The 21,946-nt window shown below is 37.1% G+C and overlaps 1 protein-coding gene across 1 annotated transcript; it reads right to left on the bottom strand.

Moving 5' to 3' along the window:
* Positions 1-13,302: 13,302 nt before the first annotated feature.
* Positions 13,303-15,790, bottom strand: LOC149655962 (uncharacterized). Its single transcript, XM_089845081.1, has 3 exons — positions 15,699-15,790; positions 15,288-15,644; positions 13,303-14,302 (listed from the first exon to the last, which is right to left on the bottom strand). The coding sequence occupies exons 1-3, from the start codon at positions 15,788-15,790 to the stop codon at positions 13,303-13,305; spliced, it is 1,449 nt and encodes a 482-aa protein (XP_089701207.1).
* Between the last annotated feature and the right edge of the window lie 6,156 nt (positions 15,791-21,946).

Genomic DNA, 21,946 nt, shown 5'->3' with positions numbered 1-21,946 from the left:
TGGAAAAGGCGTACCATAGTTAAATGATTCATAAAATATTACTAACCTAACAGTAATGTTTTGGAAAAGGCATATTATTTGAGAAGTGAATGAAGCTAAACATGAATATTTTGGAAAAGGCGTACCATAGTTAAATGATTCATAAAATATTACTAACCTGAACCTAACCTAACCACTAAACCTAACCTAACCTAACCTAAACTAAACCTAACCTAACACCCCATGAAATCTGTGCAGTGAGTAAAATAATTAACAATACCAACCGAAACAAAATTGAGTATAAGCAGAAGTAATATTTTACTACATGAACAAGTAGGTCATTTACATTCAAATTTGAGTTGTACATATAAGCTCTTATTTTTTGGGATAATATTATATGAAAAGAAACGACTACTCTTGAGTTGGTTTTGGGTTCATTGGATTGTATAATCTTGACACAGCTTCAAGGAATCCAAAGAAAAAATTTTTTTTTATTGTCACTCTTCAATTTGCATCGAAACATGTGCATTGCCAAGTACCCTGCCAAAAACCTTTTACGCCTCCCACCTTTTGGCATAGATGATTTTGCATGACTCCATGCCCCTTCAATCCTATTTGTATGGGCACTGGTTTCAGGATCCTTAAAATGTAAGGAGTGGTTAACTTTTAAGTGAGTAAAGTCGGGGTCTTCGTCCAGAGCATCGTATGCTTTCCAAAAGTCACTTATTATGGTTGTGCCAGGGCGGTTCCAATCCTTGATAATACCAAGGAGAGTAGTTTTATCCCTTTTATCTACGGGTACCATGAAAAACCTATTTGACTCCCTCTCTATTCCTCCGAAGACCCATGTGCCTTCCACTCGTTTTCCTCGATTGTACTTTCTTTTTCCGAACATGGACTCATCTATTTCAACTATTTTTCCGGGACCGCCAATTTGCTGGCTCGTTAGCAAAACTTCTTCAACGGCAACTTCCCTACAATAATAATTCCATTCTGATACTGTTTTAGGAGTAACATGGTGGTTTCGTGCCACTTCAATTTGGGCACCCAACTTATAGAGGTAAAAATAGCACAACAATAATATTTCTCGAAGAGTTAACTTGTGATTTTCAAAAAAAGAGTCTTTTCGAATGGAAATACTTGTGTCACACTTTTGGGTGCCACCTTGTTTCGGCATCTTCCGTCTTTTACGACATCGCCACACATAAACATCACGATTATCTCCTTTTTCAGATAACAACATCTCTCGATTGCATTTTGGACACTCACGCGAAGTAGCAAGGAGTCCTTTTTCTTGGCACCATTTTATCAACTTCAGAGGATCTTTGGCTAGATCGTGAATCGCATATGTATCAAATCCTTCACTTTCAGGCACCGTATCCTCGTCGCTTTCAGATTCACTATCACTAAACCACTCAGTATCTTGACTTCCTGTCCATAGAGGGTCATCATTTTTCGATCCACTAGTGCTAGTAAATTCTTGACTTTCCAATCCAGAAATTTCATTTCTCGATTCACTAGTGCTGCTATATTCCTGATTTTCCAATCCAGAAATTTCATTTTTCGAACCATTTGTATTCAGATTTTCGTCTCCGATGGAACAATTATCTTCCATGGCAGTTGAAACTCCTTCAAATAGCTACTCGTTCGTGCTTTTTCTGTTAATCACTATTGTGCCTTGGCAATTAAGATTCCCGCGCTTTAAAAGAATTATGTTTGAGGTGCCATCTATAGGCAACTAAGTAAACTATATTTATTAATTTTTCGCGCTGTTTTTAGTTCACGGATATCCTAGTCCTCTTTTTATGTATTATAACATGTAATTACGGCTACGTAATTAATCGCTACGTGCCGTCAAAAATTTTCACCGCAAATGAATGAATTTGGAAAATATGCCAATATACTATATGAAAATTGCAATATTTTGGAAAAGGACAAATCTAATAGAAACTGAACCTAACCTAAAACTAACCTAACCTAACCTGAACCTAAAATATCCCAAACATAATCTAAACAAGTGTATGCGCCCCAAATATCAAATATAAAAACAACCATAAGTAATATGTGCTACTTTTTTTTATAAAAAAAATCATTTGCGGTGGAAAATTTTAACGGCATCGTGTTCCTCACCTCATTTACTATCAGAAATGAGTACAAACTTTTAAAAATCCGTGGGGTCCCTATACTACCATTTGGCCCAAAATTTTTTTAACTATTTTATTTGAACTCCCCATGGTCTAATTAGTCGGGTAAGACCGTTATTTTATGTGAATAGATATAGTGCAATCCTAAATTTCTACATAACAAGAAAAATGTTAATATGTTTACGAGGGGTGCTTTAGATTTGGAGGACTTTGGTTTTATTATCAAGCTTAGGAGAGCAATTTTGGTTTAGCATTACTGTACATTCACTTGGGAGTTTTGAAGGTGGTGCATTCAAGAATCTGGAGGATTTCGTGTTGATTCCATGGAGAATGCGTGCTGAGGTAGCTGAAGGAATTTCACCGCATCCTGCCTTTTTATGAAGAGCCAGAGCAGAACATTCAGCGCTAAAGGTTTTTCTCTTACTGTATGTTGTTGATCAACTGTTGGTTCCTTATGCACAGACTTCACTTCTTTAAAATGGCAAAACTCTTGAAATGGTATGGATTCATGAATTGTTACACTGTTCACTTTGAGTTTACCCCATTGTTGCTTCAAAGAAGTTGCGCTAACGCCCTCAAGAGGCTCTACACCATCATTATTTATTTATAAGAAGTAAAACTACCAAACAGTGTTTTCATTTCCAGCTTAATCTTCATTGACAGATTATTTGATGAGGCTGAGCCCCTTGAAGATCTGTAGTTTTACGCAAAGCTATCTCTATGAATGTTAAGCCTTCTTAGTCTCTACTTTGTATGCCGTAAAATGTGACGTCCTTACACTTGTAAACCTGTTCTCCTATTAGACATCGTTTTCGGTCTTCTTATTTGTAATCCGCGTATTTATAAATTCTAAACTGCTTTGTGTTACCATAAAACTTGTCAACATTTAAAATTCTTATTTCTTCAGTTGCGCTATATCGATAAACACAACATCGTACCTTGTTGTAGCGGCGATTTTGAAAACACTGCGGCTGGTGTGGCGAATGGCGATGGCCAATCAGTTCAGTTCAGATATTATTTTCCCCGGATCCAAGTCAGAAAAACCAAATACCGCAGAAAAATTTGCGCGAGACAAGATTGGCCTGAATCATGTGGCCGCGTGGTTCACCCAACTTTTAAGCCTATTTTTGTGGCGTATGTTTCGTCAAGGGTGAGTTTAAATAATCTTTTGTTTAAACTTTAGAAACGTATTTAGGCTTTCGTTATCTTTTTTTTTGGTACATTAATTGTACTAATTAAATTTACTTTAACTCAAGTGTTGTTCTTCCATTTGAGTATTTCATTCGAGTGTTTATCATTGCACTCGAGTGTATTCTATTTATCAGGTTTTAGATATTGTATTACGATATCAAAACGTAATTTTTTTTATGTTTTGTAGTACATCATCTAAATTATAAAAAACCGTCTTGGTTTGGACCAAGGCCGAAAAAACAAACGATATGTTTGAGGTTTATCAATTGACTGAAGTTCAGATATTGAAATTTTTTTCTAGTTCTTTTTATCCACTCAATCCTTAATCAATATTTAATTCAATCAACTACTGATTTTACTCTTAATCGATCTAGTCCCTCTAAATTAATTGAAAAAATTACATATCTACGCTTTTTCAAGAACAATTACATTTTCCGAAAACATTTTATCATGGAATTAATTATTTTGAAGGAAGTACGTGTTGAGGGATCAGTATTGAATATTTGAAATGTTCTACTGGATGTCTAAAAAGAGCAAGCGAACTTTGCCATAACTCGAATGGAAAATGTAAATATTTCATAGATGCCAAACCAGGGTGTTGCGCAAATATATACATTTAATTTCGTATATCGAAATGCTACATTTCTATTGTCGCCTCTATGAAGGTAAAGTTGCACTGGAATTTCTTGGTCATAACTCAGTCTTCATTTGAAACGTCACCCCCTACTTTACAGCGGTTACGTATTACGCGTAATCATTTTAGCAAGCGTAAAGATCATTTCGGAAAACACAGGGGCGAGGCCACCATTGGGGTGTATTCTCCCTTGCACCAAGGGTCATCGCAAGACGATGCCAAAGTTCACTACGGGCAGGAGGCTAGTCAACTAGCACTGCCTATAGCGGTGCTTCTAAACGAGCGAGAAAATGAAAGAGAGAAAACACCCCAATGGCGGGATCACACCTGTGTTTTAGTTTCTCTGTATGTAATTTTCAAAATGGTCTACTCACTTACAAATGTACACCAATTACACTGAGTGATCGGTCGTTCGGGCGCTAGCGAGTGTCAAGCCATAACCATAACCATTCATGTACACGAATGTTTTATAGTGTTAGGTTAACAAGGTTGGCGGTAAAGTCCAGAGTGTCATGTACCGTTTACTAATGTGAAAAGGTTTCGATCTATATGGTAATATTGGCCGAGTGTGTTGCGACGGCTCAGATGACCCATACACTGGAACCACTGGTGATTATAAAATGCAATATATTGGGAAAATAGAGGAGGGGAGGGGGTGTCGGAGTTAAATGTGACCTTTTTGGCATAACTAGTAATGAATGATGTGTTTAACCATATTATCTCCGCGGGAAATGAATACAACAAGTCATTGGTTCTGAGAAGTATTTCTGTTTATGTGATCTTTACCCTTAACCACGCAGGATAAACTTTGTTGCTTTGTCTTAAGTGGACGACATTCACTGTAAACGACAGTCTTATCAACAACTTAAAACAGATTTAAACTTCTTTTGGTGCAAACTTGAAAATTTGTCAAGCCAGCAAAAATTAAAAGAATGTTGGTCAAGGTGCTTACAAGTTAGTTATCATCGACATGAAATCCCTTCAAAATAATTAATTCCATGATAAAATGTTTTCGGAAAATGTAATTGTTCTTGAAAAAGCGTAGATATGTAATTTTTTCAATTAATTTAGAGGGACTAGATCGATTAAGAGTAAAATCAGTAGTTGATTGAATTAAATATTGATTAAGGATTGAGTGGATAAAAAGAACTAGAAAAAAATTTCAATATCTGAACTTCAGTCAATTGATAAACCTCAAACATATCGTTTGTTTTTTCGGCCTTGGTCCAAACCAAGACGGTTTTTTATAATATCTGTCACTTCAGTCTTAATGTAATTAAATTTTGAATAACCATGTTTGCTTTACCGTCATACATTTGCACTCTAAAATATAACGGTGCATTCAAACACCATATATGCTGTTTTTTCCGGTTCCAAAAAAGACATCATTTAGGGTGTACTTTAACCCCATTTTTATGATCAATTCACGCCATTTGCTAATATTATTTGCAAGTATTAGGCATTTATGCACCATTTACAGTGGTTTTTAACATCTTTGTTAGGCAATCTGTTGAACTTCTAATATTACTTAGTTTAATGGTGTTAAAAGTATGGAAAACGTACGCTACCTCTGTCACATTATTAAACCAAGTGAAGTGAAATAGTTGTTAAATATTTATTTTTTCCATATTTAGCACCACATTTATGGTGTAAAAAAATTCCGTCAATACACCATTTCAAGTCCCTGTTTACCCATTTAAAGACCCTATTTCCCCCGTTTTAAGGCCCTATTGACCCATTTCAAGTTAATTGTAGTATGATAATTAACCGCTTGCCTGTCTTACGACCGAATTCCAATTCGGCTGAAAACTACCGCAATTTGGCGGTTTTTTTTCTAACGGGATAAACATCTTGGCTTAAATTAAAATTCTATCTACGCCCCATCTATTTTGTAAAACATTAAGCAAAATTTATAGTTTAGAAGAATGAAATATTTTTAAATCGCAGAAATGCACCGTTATAAAGCGATTCGCTTATTCTAATTTTTAAGTCAAATTACGTAACACTGTAACGAACTTAAACGAAGTTTGAACATAGAATGAGTTCCCAAGAATAATTTTCTAACGTAATATAGTGCCTATGAAAAACCACATATTATTAAAAGCAAATATTTTTATTTTTAAACGCTGTCAACGATAAAACGTTTGTTATTATTGAACTTTTTTTATTAAATTTATAACATTATGTCTACTATTAAGAGGTACAATGCTTGAAATTTGTGTCTCAATGACAAGTAACCTAACCCGACCTATAAAACAAGCAATATTTTCAACGTTTTTTGTTGAGGGACCTTGAAAAATAAACGATTTTTCGTAAAAGGCCCGAGTTGATTAGTAATGACCTAATATTAATCTCGGTTTGTAAAATAAAAATAAAATTCTTATGCCATGAAATATTTTCCAATAAGCATGTATTTTTAAAAAATTGTGCATACAGACCTCAGAAAGGTTTTTAAGTTATGTTTTAAAAACTAAAACATGCTCATTATTAAAACCAATCTGACTCCATTACATTAGTTGTTGCCCAAAAGAGTTAATTTGGATAATTTTAACGGCATTAACATTTTTACTTAAAATCGTGTTCAGTCAGGATTGATATAATAAGAGAGCCTTCAACGTGTACAAACACAATAGGAAAGGTAGTGAAGTCCCACTGAAAAAGACTAAAAATATTCCTGTAAATCAGGCGCATGGTCCTGAAATGGGGTGAACAGGGGTTTGATATGAGATTAATAGGGGTTTTAAATTGGGACATGAAATCGGGGTAAATACGGACTTGAAATGGGGGTAAATACGAACTTGAAATGGGGGTAAATACGAACTTGAAATGGGGGTAAATACGAACTTGAAATGGGGGTAAATACGGACTTGAAATGGGTCTAAATACGGACTTGAAATGGGTCTAAATATGGACTTGAAATGGGTCTAAATATGGACTTGAAATGGGTCTAAATACGGACTTGAAATGGGTCTAAATACGGACTTGAAATGGGTCTAAATACGGACTTGAAATGGGTCTAAATACGGACTTGAAATGGGTCTAAATACGGACTTGAAATGGGTCGAAATACGGACTTGAAATGGGTCTAAATACGGACTTGAAATGGGTCTAAATATGGACTTGAAATGGGTCTAAATATGGACTTGAAATGGGTCTAGATATGGACTTGAAATGGGTCTAAATATGAACTTGAAATGGGTCTAAATATGAACTTGTAATGGGTCTAAATATGAACTTGTAATGGGTCTAAATATGAACTTGTAATGGGTCTAAATATGAACTTGTAATGGGTCCAAATATGAACTTGTAATGGGTCTAAATATGAACTTGTAATGGGTCTAAATATGGACTTGAAATGGGTCTAAATATGGACTTGAAATGGGTCTAAATATGGACTTGAAATGGGTCTAAATATGGACTTGAAATGGGTCTAAATATGGACTTGAAATGGGTCTAAATATGGACTTGAAATGGGTCCATTTAATTGTAAAGATTAAATAGGACAATTGATACTGGGTGAAAGATAAGGGTAGTTTTAATTTTAATTAAATAAGGTGTCCATGAATTTAACAAATAAATCGTGTTTTGACTTTTGAGTTAATTTCACCTTAATTTTACTTACGTTTAAAGGTTTATCTCGATTAAGTTTAGTTTAAAGGCTTATCTCGATTAAGTTTAGTTTAAAGGCTTATCTCGATTAAGTTTATTTTAAAGGCTTATCTCGATTAAGTTTATTTTAAAGGCTTATCTCGATTAAGTTTGATTTAAAGGCTTATCTCGATTAAGTTTATTTTAAAGGCTTATCTCGATTAAGTTTATTTTAAAGGCTTATCTCGATTAAGTTTGATTTAAAGGCTTATCTCGATTAAGTTTATTTTAAAGGCTTATCTCGATTAAGTTTATTTTAAAGGCTTATCTCGATTAAGTTTATTTTAAAGGCTTATCTCGATTAAGTTTATTTTAAAGGCTTATCTCGATTAAGTTTAGTTCAAAGGTTTATCTCGATTAAGTTTATTTTAAAGGCTTATCTCGATTAAGTTTAGTTTAAAGGTTTATCTCGATTAAGTTTAGTTTAAAGGCTTATCTCGATTAAGTTTGATTTAAAGGCTTATCTCGATTAAGTTTAGTTCAAAGGTTTATCTCGATTAAGTTTATTTTAAAGGCTTATCTCGATTAAGTTTAGTTTAAAGGCTTATCTCGATTAAGTTTAGTTTAAAGGCTTATCTCGATTAAGTTTAGTTTAAAGGCTTATCTCGATTAAGTTTAGTTTAAAGGCTTATCTCGATTAAGTTTATTTTAAAGGCTTATCTCGATTAAGTTTATTTTAAAGGCTTATCTCGATTAAGTTTGATTTAAAGGCTTATCTCGATTAAGTTTATTTTAAGGCTTATCTCGATTAAGTTTATTTTAAAGGCTTATCTCGATTAAGTTTATTTTAAAGGCTTATCTCGATTAAGTTTATTTTAAAGGCTTATCTCGATTAAGTTTAGTTCAAAGGTTTATCTCGATTAAGTTTATTTTAAAGGCTTATCTCGATTAAGTTTAGTTTAAAGGTTTATCTCGATTAAGTTTAGTTTAAAGGCTTATCTCGATTAAGTTTGATTTAAAGGCTTATCTCGATTAAGTTTAGTTCAAAGGTTTATCTCGATTAAGTTTATTTTAAAGGCTTATCTCGATTAAGTTTAGTTTAAAGGCTTATCTCGATTAAGTTTAGTTTAAAGGCTTATCTCGATTAAGTTTAGTTTAAAGGCTTATCTCGATTAAGTTTAGTTTAAAGGCTTATCTCGATTAAGTTTAGTTTAAAGGCTTATCTCGATTAAGTTTATTTTAAAGGCTTATCTCGATTAAGTTTATTTTAAAGGCTTATCTCGATTAAGTTTAGTTTCAAGGCTTATCTCGATTAAGTTTATTTTGAAGGCTTATCTCGATTAAGTTAAGTTTAAAGGCTTATCTCGATTAAGTTTATTTTAAAGGCTTATCTCGATTAAGTTTAGTTTGAAGGATTATCTCGATTAAGTTTATTTTAAAGGCTTATCTCGATTAAGTTTATTTTAAAGGCTTATCTCGATTAAGTTTGATTTAAAGGCTTATCTCGATTAAGTTTATTTTAAAGGCTTATCTCGATTAAGTTTATTTTAAAGGCTTATCTCGATTAAGTTTAGTTTAAAGGCTTATCTCGATTAAGTTTATTTTAAAGGCTTATCTCGATTAAGTTTAGTTTAAAGGCTTATCTCGATTAAGTTTGATTTAAAGGCTTATCTCGATTAAGTTTATTTTAAAGGCTTATCTCGATTAAGTTTATTTTAAAGGCTTATCTCGATTAAGTTTGATTTAAAGGCTTATCTCGATTAAGTTTATTTTAAAGGCTTATCTCGATTAAGTTTATTTTAAAGGCTTATCTCGATTAAGTTTATTTTAAAGGCTTATCTCGATTAAGTTTATTTTAAAGGCTTATCTCGATTAAGTTTAGTTCAAAGGTTTATCTCGATTAAGTTTATTTTAAAGGCTTATCTCGATTAAGTTTAGTTTAAAGGCTTATCTCGATTAAGTTTAGTTTAAAGGCTTATCTCGATTAAGTTTGATTTAAAGGCTTATCTCGATTAAGTTTAGTTCAAAGGTTTATCTCGATTAAGTTTATTTTAAAGGCTTATCTCGATTAAGTTTAGTTTAAAGGGTTATCTCGATTAAGTTTAGTTTAAAGGCTTATCTCGATTAAGTTTAGTTTAAAGGCTTATCTCGATTAAGTTTAGTTTAAAGGCTTATCTCGATTAAGTTTAGTTTAAAGGCTTATCTCGATTAAGTTTAGTTTAAAGGCTTATCTCGATTAAGTTTATTTTAAAGGCTTATCTCGATTAAGTTTATTTTAAAGGCTTATCTGGATTAAGTTTAGTTTAAAGGCTTATCTCGATTAAGTTTATTTTAAAGGCTTATCTCGATTAAGTTTATTTTAAAGGCTTATCTCGATTAAGTTTATTTTAAAGGCTTATCTCGATTAAGTTTATTTTAAAGGCTTATCTCGATTAAGTTTAGTTCAAAGGTTTATCTCGATTAAGTTTATTTTAAAGGCTTATCTCGATTAAGTTTAGTTTAAAGGCTTATCTCGATTAAGTTTGATTTAAAGGCTTATCTCGATTAAGTTTAGTTCAAAGGTTTATCTCGATTAAGTTTATTTTAAAGGCTTATCTCGATTAAGTTTAGTTTAAAGGCTTATCTCGATTAAGTTTAGTTTAAAGGCTTATCTCGATTAAGTTTAGTTTAAAGGCTTATCTCGATTAAGTTTAGTTTAAAGGCTTATCTCGATTAAGTTTAGTTTAAAGGCTTATCTCGATTAAGTTTAGTTTAAAGGCTTATCTCGATTAAGTTTATTTTAAAGGCTTATCTCGATTAAGTTTAGTTTAAAGGCTTATCTCGATTAAGTTTAGTTTAAAGGCTTATCTCGATTAAGTTTATTTTAAAGGCTTATCTCGATTAAGTTTATTTTAAAGGCTTATCTCGATTAAGTTTAGTTTAAAGGCTTATCTCGATTAAGTTTATTTTGAAGGCTTATCTCGATTAAGTTTAGTTTAAAGGCTTATCTCGATTAAGTTTATTTTAAAGGCTTATCTCGATTAAGTTTAGTTTGAAGGATTATCTCGATTAAGTTTATTTTAAAGGCTTATCTCGATTAAGTTTATTTTAAAGGCTTATCTCGATTAAGTTTGATTTAAAGGCTTATCTCGATTAAGTTTATTTTAAAGGCTTATCTCGATTAAGTTTATTTTAAAGGCTTATCTCGATTAAGTTTAGTTTAAAGGCTTATCTCGATTAAGTTTATTTTAAAGGCTTATCTCGATTAAGTTCAGTTTAAAGGCTTATCTCGATTAAGTTTATTTTAAAGGCTTATCTCGATTAAGTTTATTTTAAAGGCTTATCTCGATTAAGTTTATTTTAAAGGCTTATCTCGATTAAGTTTAGTTTAAAGGCTTATCTCGATTAAGTTTAGTTTAAAGGCTTATCTCGATTAAGTTTAGTTTAAAGGCTTATCTCGATTAAGTTTAGTTTAAAGGCTTATCTCGATTAAGTTTAGTTTAAAGGCTTATCTCGATTCAGTTTAGTTTAAAGGCTTATCTCGACTAAGTTTAGTTTAAAGGCTTATCTCGATTAAGTTTAGTTTAAAGGCTTATCGCGATTAAGTTTAGTTTAAAGGCTTATCTCGATTAAGTTTATTTTGAAGGCTTATCTCGATTAAGTTTAGTTTAAAGGCTTATCTCGATTAAGTTTATTTTAAAGGCTTATCTCGATTAAGTTTAGTTTGAAGGATTATCTCGATTAAGTTTAGTTTAAAGGCTTATCTCGATTAAGTTTATTTTAAAGGCTTATCTCGATTAAGTTTGATTTAAAGGCTTATCTCGATTAAGTTTATTTTAAAGGCTTATCTCGATTAAGTTTATTTTAAAGGCTTATCTCGATTAAGTTTATTTTAAAGGCTTATCTCGATTAAGTTTAGTTTAAAGGCTTATCTCGATTAAGTTTAGTTTAAAGGCTTATCTCGATTAAGTTTAGTTTAAAGGCTTATCTCGATTAAGTTTAGTTTAAAGGCTTATCTCGATTAAGTTTAGTTTAAAGGCTTATCTCGATTAAGTTTAGTTTAAAGGCTTATCTCGATTAAGTTTAGTTCCAAGGTTTATCTCGATTAAGTTTAGTTCAAAGGTTTATCTCGATTAAGTTTAGTTCAAAGGTTTATCTCGATTAAGTTTAGTTCAAAGGTTTATCTCGATTAAGTTTAGTTCAAAGGTTTATCTCGATTAAGTTTAGTTCAAAGGTTTATCTCGATTAAGTTTATTTTAAAGGCTTATCTCGATTAAGTTTAGTTTAAAGGCTTATCTCGATTAAGTTTAGTTTAAAGGCTTATCTCGATTAAGTTTAGTTTAAAGGCTTATCTCGATTAAGTTTAGTTTAAAGGCTTATCTCGATTAAGTTTAGTTTAAAGGCTTATCTCGATTAAGTTTAGTTCAAAGGCTTATCTCGATTAAGTTTAGTTCCAAGGTTTATCTCGATTAAGTTTAGTTCAAAGGTTTATCTCGATTAAGTTTAGTTCAAAGGTTTATCTCGATTAAGTTTAGTTCAAAGGTTTATCTCGATTAAGTTTAGTTCAAAGGTTTATCTCGATTAAGTTTAGTTCAAAGGTTTATCTCGATTAAGTAACTTGTTAGCACGCACAAAACTAGGCCCTTTTAGTTGTCAACGAGAACGAAATGAAGAAATAGGTTTAAGCGCGCTATAAGGTTAGGCTGACTTCTGACCCAAAAGTAATTTTTTGACGTACTTTCAGAATTAACTAAAATTAACATACTTAGACTTAATTATTTTTGATGACACTTGCAAAAGGCACACCCTGAATACTTAATTGTTAAATTAAAAGTATTCCGAAAAGTAACTTCGCTCTAGTTTTTCAGTTAGAGGTGGCTAAATATCACGAAAAACCCCATGTTAATCTCCATAGGAAAATTGGTAAAAGCATGTGAATTTTGCTTTAACGTTACAAAGGAGTATCAAGTCATATCTACAAGGGCCTACCGGCCCTGTAGAATTTGAGTGTACTTTGGATGTTGCGATTTGCTAAATTAGGGAGAGATATTTTTTGTTTTAAACTCGTTCAACCGACTGAAAAATTGACCGAATTGATTATTTATTTTATTACGGGAGCCTAAATTAATCTGGAATTAGTTGTTGGTGAAGCGCGTATTTGTCAAAAAAAGGAAACGTTTTGATTCTCAGTAAATTATTTAGTTTTATTTTCAACTTTTACTTTGGGTGTTAATTTCAACCTCTTTTATTTATTGCTCTCAGTGGAGCTATGACTATCGTTATTTTCCTCGGCCGTTTGCTACGGGGTCAGAGGCGAGAGTGAAGTTTTGCTGGGAACGGGCCCCTTAGGTTTCTAAGCTTTTTGTTAGCCTTTTGGGGGTTTTATTATAACCCGTCCCTAACGTGTGTCAATGCACTACGAGCTGGGAGGTCTTAACAAGCAAGGGTTAGGCTCCAAGAATCTTGTCGCCAGCCCGTAGTGGAAAGTTACCTTTTTTCGAGAAGGAACAAATACAGTTTACAAAGACTGAGATAATTTTACAATGTTTTTACAAGTTCAATTTTATGACACCATGATTAAATGGCAATGTAATGTTAATAGTAATGAATGTAATTAGATTAAATTTAGTTTTTAAATTAGTTTTTAAGATATTAATATTTAAGCTTACTAATGAAATTATAATAATAATGTGCAAAGGGCACTAAAATTCTTAACACTCCCCCAGTGCAATATTTAATTACATTTTAATTTTTATTTTTATTGCACGATCCTGATGTTTTAGTGCATTAGGTTATTTCAAGGGGGTAAAGAAGCTGTAAAGGACGTCGTAAGACAGTACCGTTGGCTGTTCTCACGACGCACGATCTAATTTTTCCATCCCGTCCGGGGATGGTTTCTATGACGACTGCTAATTTCCAGGAGATTTTGGCAGTTCTGTCCTCGTGAATTTGCATGACGTCACCGAGTTTGACCGTGTTTGAGTTTTTTGCGAGTTCGATGTCGTGCGCGGAGCGAAGCTCCATGAGGTATTCTCGCTTCCATCTTTGCCATAAATGGCTCAATGTTTTCTCGCGAAATTTTAATCGTTTAGTCATTTCGATTTGAGTTTTTGGGATATGAAGCGTTGTCTTTCGAGATGGCAAGCTAGTAATCCGTTTCCCAATTAGGAAATCTGCCGGAGTTAGAGGCGTAGGCTCATTGGGGTCGTTAAAAATGTACGTTAAAGGACTTGAGTTTATGACTGCCTCTGTTGCAGTGAGGGTTGTCTCCATTTCCTTTGAGGTGAGCGTGGCGCGTCCAAGAACCTTTTTCAGGGTGACTTTAGTTGAGCGGACTAGCCTCTCCCACCACCCACCGTGCCAGGCGGCGCGTTCCACAATGAAACGCCAAGTTATTCCGTTTGTACCGTAGTACGTTTTGACTTCGTCATCTTTAATGGTTTTCCATAGTTGTTGGAGATCTTTATTTGCCTTATGGAACGTTTTCGCGTTATCGGTGAAAATAACTTTGGGAATCCCTCTTCTTGCTACCATTCGGCGAAAGGCGAGCAGAAATTCATATGTTGTTAAGAGCGGTACCAATTCCAGATGGATGGCCCGCGTGACGGCGCACGTGAAGAGACATATATAGGCCTTTTCGATTTGACTTCCGTTTTTTACGAAAAGCGGTCCCGCGAAATCTATTCCTAAGATTTCGAATGCCGGGGCTTCATTGATTCGTTCTAATGGCTTTGTGTTCGCTATTTTGCAAACAATGCAGTTGTGGATAAGTTTTCGCGCTAATTGTCTGCACACAGAATAAAAATGCTGTAAAATAAACACTATGCTAATGGCAATAGCGTATGCCATCAAGATGATGTTAATTTAATTGCACATCCTCCCCGTTTTTAATACTGTCAACAATACTGTTTTTCTAAACATTGGAACTAACATTTTTAAGTATTAATTGTTCGTGTATTCAGGGGCGTTCGTAGTTTTTGAAATAACCGCTTCAGAGGTTGTTTCAAAGACAGTCTTAACCTTTGATTATATTGTAGGGGTCAATGAAAAAACCAGCACTATATGCTGATTTACTACCAATAAATCACAGTTACAAAAAATTTCTGCTGCTGTAAAACTAACAGCAAAATATGTGGTTTTAAACTCACTAAGCACTGTGGATTAAAACGTGGTTTGCTGTGAAAATAAAAACACATCATGCTGTTTCAAACCGCTTATAGTACACTAAAAAAATAGGGTAAAATATAGGTTTAATTTATACTTAGTAGCGTAACTATCTGTGTTTTTAATTATACACTACTGTATTCTTCATGGCAGAATACTTTTTTTTCGGAAAAACAGCAACGTTCTATTAATAATGACATATCCTACACTTCCGTTTGAGAAATAAAAACTAGCTGTTTTTTCCACAGTCGTTAACATAAAAAAAACAATGTTTTGCTGTATATTTAAAATTAAGGTAATGTAATTTCGAAAAACAGCGACTACCTGTATATATTAAGGCTTGTTAGAGGTTTTTCTGGATAACAGCATTAAACAATAAAAACATGGTGAAAACTATTGTTTCTTTGACATTAGTTTCTCAGTGTGTAGCTGGTAGGTGTTCCTTCGCCTTATTTATTTCTAACAGGCAATCATAGAAAGCATTCCATCTAGTTGGACATGGAGTAGGCAGCTTTTTTGGTAGAAGATCATGAACGTAATCAGACGATTGCGACGACCTACTTAGTTTGTTCCAGATGGCGCAACATTTTCCTATAGCAGTATTGTACCTTTTTTTGTAAGTGGCATCACTGAGAGCTTTTGCGGCATCCGTGGTTGCAACCAAATTTAGGGAGTGAGCAAAATATTTGAAGTGTTGTGGTAGCTTAGACTCTTGCACGAATTCCATGGTCACCGAGGCTTCAGGGAACTGTTCAACAGCTATGGTCGTCCGATAATCATCGTCCAGAAAGGACGTATCCTCGTCAGATATATTGTTAGGAACACTAAAGACTCTGAACGCTTTTCGGAAATTCGACGCATGGTCCGTCACGGTACCAACTAGTTTTGGTACTGTTAAACCGTAGTTGGAATATACTCCGAATAACGCCGATGATATTTCGATGTAAGTGTGTTTATATTTCAACCTTTGGCATGCAAGTAAGAATGAATTTATACGTCCTCTTGGTCAACTGACTCACTCTCGTATTTCATGTGATTCGTATCGAGATTGGTCATTGGTCGTGCGTAGGGCAGTTACCAGTAATTCAACGGAGTATTGGCGGGCAGACATAGCTAAACACGAAAGCCTTGCGTTGTACAGGCTTAAAGAAATCCCAGCAGTGGAATGTTTTTATTCCAATGGACGGCTGAGTCAACTATTATTCCTCGCTCGCACAGGTGCACTACCAACAGCCCTGCGAAACTCGCAAATATTTGGGGAGAATCATATCTGCCCTCTATGCAATGACTCACCGGAAGATATAGCACACGTGTTGACTAAATGTCCAGCGTTTAGGGCAATACATGATACGGTCTCATTGTCAACATCTGACAAGGCCAATATGGAGAAGTTCCTGGTTTACACTCAACCATTGCACTTCGATTTTATTGACTGCGCAAAAAGTATTTTACTGTCTTGGTATACGCTCCGTTCTCCTTCTAACGACTAATAATTGTTGGGGTGGTTTAGCAGTTGTTTGTTGATTGTACGCGATTTTTCTTCTTTTTTTTTGTTCTTCTTCATTTTAAACCTGTTTATATGAACCGCTAAGTATTTTTAAAATTGTTCTTGCGAACCATTGTTCTCACTGTTATAAAAGGGATCCATTTGTAGTAATGGAGAGAAAATAAATATTCATTCATTCATTCATGGAACGATCTAATTTGAATTCTAATTTTAAAATCATTCCGAGATATCTCTGCTTTACCATGCACTTCGTTTTTTTTCTTTCTTCAGGCTTTACAAATCGAAAATGTTTTACCAAATTATTTGATAACCAAATCTTTTTTAATAAATGATCAGCTATTCTTTCAAAAGAATCTCGGAACAAAAATCCAAATTAAAAAAGTCTACGGAACTAAAATATAGACCAAACAATCCATGGAACATAAAACCACCAGCGGAAAAACCCAAGAAAAAAATCCACAAGGTTAAAAAGCCAAAAAAAAATCTTTATTTGTCGAATAATATGATTATCGAAATCTTATAGGGTAATGGCAGCCTTCGACTGTATTAAGCTCTATGGGGAAATAACATGGGGTGCCATTAGTCTATTGTATAAGATATAGCCTTAAAAAATTTTCTAGTTGGCGAGTACCAGCATCGTACTCTTCGAATAAACCTTTCAGTTTTTGTTGAAAACTTTTGTGCTGAAATAAAAAAAAAGCTTGTTGTCTTTATCATGTATTTTTTTCAGTTTTTCGATAATAGTGGTTCCCAAATCCATTTTGTGAAGAGGAATTAGATTTAAGAATAATTTTTTGCAATTTGAGTTTGTTTTCTTCCAAAACTTCAGGCTTTACAATTCTAGACAAGGTAATGATTGCCAAGTCTCTAACTTCTTCATTAAGTAAATGAATCATGAGCTCGCGTTTTTGGAAAATTAGGAAACAGCGAGAGAAGGCTTGGCAAGCCGAAATTGCCAAATGGATTAGAGGAATTATCCACTTTTTACGTAAAATTTGATATATGGCATGATATTTCTTGTTTCCTTCTAGACCCAACACGTTTTGCTTACCTCGTTTTGCCAACTCATTCAAAAAGTAATCTTTAAGAGGTTCGATTTGTTCAAGCAAAGATTCAGAAGCTGGTTGTAAAGTTTGCCATCTTGCCTCAATATTCTTGATAAAACAACGGGATGGAACTTTGTGTTTCATTTGTACTCTCTCGTAATCTTCTACACGAACTAATGACTGTCTAAACCAGTAAAAAATCAAGTTTGCAATTTCAGAAACAACTTCTCCAAACTGATCAATGCCTTTCTTTAGGGCATTGTTCATATTGTGCAAAATGCAACTTCCAATATCCAAAAGGTTCACTTTACAATCGTATGATCGAGACTCTATTATTTGTTCATTGACAAGTCGCCAAACCTTCTTATTTATATTTTGATCCATCACTTCGCAACGCTATCATATTTTTCGTCAACAAGCTATTTTTCTCCACACTGTCAATAATATTCATTGATAAGTCTTCGCCTTTTGCATGACCCAGTAGATATGTTTGAAGATGGCGAACAACTTCGTTAGATTTCTCAGACCAAAATCTAATTTTTATCATTAGCTCTTTCTTATTCTGAGAATTAATAGTTTCATCATATTGTAGACTAAAATATGGACTAGAAGAGTTTCTTAAACCATGTAACATCTTCTCGTAAAAATAGGGTCATAGACCTTCAGAAATAACATATGACAATTTTGAGTGACTCATGTTAAACGATTCATCTGTAACTGATCCTGGAAACATGGCTTGGAACATTTTCTCCATTCCATCACAAGACGCGAAAGACCAGTTAGGCGCAACAACCTTTAAAGCCCAAAAAATTTCTGCCGTGGCTTGTTGATTTTTGAGGCTTATCAAGTTGAACGAACACACTTTTCTTTATTCTCACTGGCACTATCACTCTCAATTACCTTTAACTCAGTTTGATTCTCCAGGGCCTTTAATTTTGTAAATGTTTCTTGCCCGAAGAATGTTGTAGGTGTATAACCCCCTGATTAGGCTCTCGAAGTTGGGGACGCAAGCTAGATGTGATGTTCTCTTCCCCCCTTGCTTTGGCTTCCCGCTCGCGTTTTTAACTTTACACACGCTAGCTTGGGTCCTCATCAATGCGAAGTATCACACCTCCTCGGTGGTGAGAGCTGGTTACCACTACGTTGTGTGGGCTAAGCGGATACGCGTCCTTCCCAAGCCAAGGTGTTGAGGCATCGTGCCGAGGGCTGCATGGTACTGGGGAAGTAAAACTACGGTATCGCTAACGATCCCCTCGGGGCACCAGGCGACACCCCGTTGTATCTAGCCTTCCACCCGGGTGGGGGACTACCGGGTGGTGACCTTTTTACTTGCCCCCTTACTCGTGGGATTCTTATGGAAACCTCTATTAAAACAAACTCTAACACTGCCAAACCTACGGTGCAGGGGTCTGCTCAATGCAGAACCCACACTGATACCACTACGCTAGGGCCTGTATCCAGCGATACTCGTGCCGATTTATCGGTGCGTGTGACTGGTAAGGCTTCGAAACGTACCGCGCGTCGACGTCTCAAACGACAGATCGCTAAGGAAAAGGCCAAATCGGGGTCTGGAACGATCTCCACCCCCGCTGGGGGTGCGGCGACACGTGACACCCAGTTGAAGAGGCCTAGAACGGAGGACTCGACTCCCTCGCCCAGTACCTCGCAGGCGGCGTCGAAAAAGGCTAAGTCCTATAGAGACGCCGCCAGCGCCGAAAAGATGGCCATTGTTAAAAATGGCTATCCGAAGGCGGTCATTACGGAGGAAGACGTGGGCCCAATCCAGAAGGCGATTCTAAGGGCGCTGGATGGGATACCTTCGGGGAGCCATCTGCCGCGCCTTGCGAATTTTAGCCTGACGGCCGGGGCCCTGGTATACTCCTGCGAGGATACGTTCACTGGTCAATGGCTGAAGGATAATTTAGCCTACTCGGTGGTGGGGGATGCGGTGCTCTCAGTAATGAGAGCTAGCGAACTCCCTAAGCCGTTTAAGGTAATGTTCCGCACCAGAGATCAGATCACTAAAAAGCCGGCGGTGCTGTTCCGGCGTCTCAAGGCCCTTAACGATGGCTTTGCTACCGAATACTGGAAATGCATTCGGACATACGTGGAACGGGCAGTGCGATACTGGGTACTGTCCATTGATGGCTCCTCGCTGGAAGCCATTAAGAATGCTGGCTACGTGGGCTACACTGGAGTGGACAAGGGTTCCTTCAAACTCCTACAGCACACGGAAACCACCAAAACCACTGCAGCCGAGGCTACGGCAGGGGGTGGGACTAGCGAGATGGGGGATCTCGCTGTGGAGCTCGCTGGTGTCGCTCTAGGCACAGAGGGGGAGGGGGTGGCTCATTCGGAAGCTTGTTCTTGCATGGATGAGTCCACCCTACTGGAAGAATCGGATGGGACCCTTCGGGGTTCAGCCGATGAGCGTTCCCGTGGTCCTGGTGAGGGGGAGGATCTTGGGACTGGGAGCTTGCCTGTCAGAGGGGGAGGTGCCACTAGCCCTCTCGGGACTGATGAGGTGTAGCTAGGTCCCTTCTGAACCCCTCTCTTAAGGACCATGGGGACGCTACGTGCGATTCAAATCAATCTGCACCATAGTAAGGCGGCCTCTGCGGTACTCTGCAGGAGGTTTGCTATAGAGGGTCTTGATCTGGCCCTCATACAAGAACCGTGGATTTGCCATGGCAAAATCCTAGGTCTTGACGCGGCAGGGTCACTATTTTATGACCATACTGCTGCTAGACCTAGGGCGTGTATTCTGGTTCGGAGGGATCTTTGTTGTATCTCTCTACCGCTGTACACGTCCCAGGACACGGCGGCCGTGAAGCTAGTCCTGGCCACTGGGCATGCCAAGTTGAGTATCACGACTGCCTCTGCTTACTTTGCCCACGACGCGGACTCTCTCCCGACAATTGAGGCGATCAATTTGGTCGATCATTGTGAAAAGAGAGGGGACAAACTGATCATTGGCTGCGACGCCAACGCTCATCACATCACGTGGGGCAGTTCTGACTGCAACAGGAGAGGTGATGATTTACTAGAATATTTAGTTGGTTGTAAACTCCATATTCTTAATCAGAACAATGAACCTACTTTTGTTACTTCTAATAGAAGGGAGGTCATTGACCTCACGCTAGCCACGGAAAACCTCGTGTCTTCCGTGTCTAACTGGCATGTGTCTAATGAGCCGTCTCTGTCGGATCATAGGCACATCTGCTTTACTGTCGCGACTACCTCTGTCCCGGTGGGGACGGAGATACGCAATCCAAAACGGACCAATTGGGTCGGCTATAAGGAAGACCTAATCCTACGCTACGGAGATGGTCACACCCCTAAACTTACTTCACCTAACGATCTTGATAGGGCTGCTGGTGACTTACAGTGCTCTATCATTGAGTCGTTTCACCGGAACTGCCCACTCAAGACCGTTAACTGCTCGAGGCTTGTTCCTTGGTGGAATGCGGATCTCAGCCGGCTCCGGAAATACACACGCAGGCTCTTTAACAAAGCCAAGCGCACGGGAGACTGGACTGGATACAGGCAGTCCCTTAATACCTACAACAGGGCCATTAGAGCTGCTAAGAAGGACTCTTGGCGGACCTTCTGTGAGCAAGTCTCCAATGTCCCTGCCACGGCTAGGGTCATGAAGATCCTAGCGCACGACAACACACACCGACTTAATACTATTAAGTTGCAGGAGGGTGTGTACACTAAGTCTGGGGCTGAGACTCTCAAGCATATGCTGGAGGTCCACTTTCCTGACTCCACTTCAATCAATCCAACAAACCCTGACTCTCGATACCCTGTCCGGCACAGGGCGAAGAGGGAGGACTGGCTTGTAGCCAGGCAGGTTGTTACAATTCCCAAGCTTCGATGGGCTGTCAACTGTTTTGAGCCCTACAAGTCTCCGGGACCCGATGGGGTCTTCCCTCGGCTTTTGCAGGAGGGCTTAGACCACATCGCCTCTCCGTTATGCAAAATCTATAGACTTTGCCTTGCTCTCGGCCACATACCTCGTGACTGGAAGCGCTCTAGGGTCATCTTTATTCCCAAGCCCGGGAAGGTTTCCTATCTCGAGGCGAAGGCATTTAGGCCCATATGCCTGACCTCCTTCTTCCTCAAAATCCTGGAGAAGCTGGTGGACAGGTACATTAGAGACGAGGTACTTTCGGTAACTCCTCTCTCTTCTTCACAATTTGCTTACCAAAAAGGTAAATCAACTGAGACGGCCCTTCACGGCCTTACGAATTGCCTGGATAGGGCATTCGAGTTTCAGGAATTTTCACTGGCCATTTTTCTCGATATCGAGGGGGCCTTTGATAAGGTCTCTAGCTCGGTTATTACTGAAGCTGTCAAGAGATTTGGCATCAGCGACACTCTTGGCCGCTGGATCAAGTCCATGCTGACCGACCGAGAGGTGACGGCGTCTCTCCTTGGGGACTCTCTAGGGGTGACTACCAGTAGGGGCTGCCCTCAGGGTGGAGTGCTCTCCCCCCTGTTGTGGTGCCTGGTGGTGGACGAACTCTTGGAGAGGCTCAGGGGTTCTGGGGGCTGTCACTGTTTCGGGTATGCGGACGATGTGGCGATAGTCTTTACCGGGAAGTTCCCGGATACTGTCACCGCACTTATGAGATCTGCTCTCTCTAACGTGGAGCAATGGTGTCAGGCGGTCAACCTCACTGTTAATCCTAACAAAACTGTCCTTGTT

The sequence above is a fragment of the Phalangium opilio genome, unplaced genomic scaffold (assembly GCF_054372755.1).
Source record: "Phalangium opilio isolate 3A_F unplaced genomic scaffold, DU_Popi_V2 ptg000078l_1, whole genome shotgun sequence".
NCBI classification, from domain to species: Eukaryota; Metazoa; Arthropoda; class Arachnida; order Opiliones; family Phalangiidae; genus Phalangium; species Phalangium opilio.
This window is presented reverse-complemented; position numbering and strand designations above follow the sequence as displayed.

Bases quoted from the DNA above. Each gene is read 5' to 3' on its own strand.
- LOC149655962 (XM_089845081.1), bottom strand. From the start codon at position 15,790: ATGTCTGCCCGCCAATACTCCGTTGAATTACTGGTAACTGCCCTACGC. The intron at 15,645-15,698 runs GTGAGTCAGTTG...TGCATGCCAAAG, and splicing joins GAATCACATGAAATACGAGA to GTTGAAATATAAACACACTT. The intron at 14,303-15,287 runs GTACAATACTGC...TTCTGTGTGCAG, and splicing joins GATGCCACTTACAAAAAAAG to ACAATTAGCGCGAAAACTTA.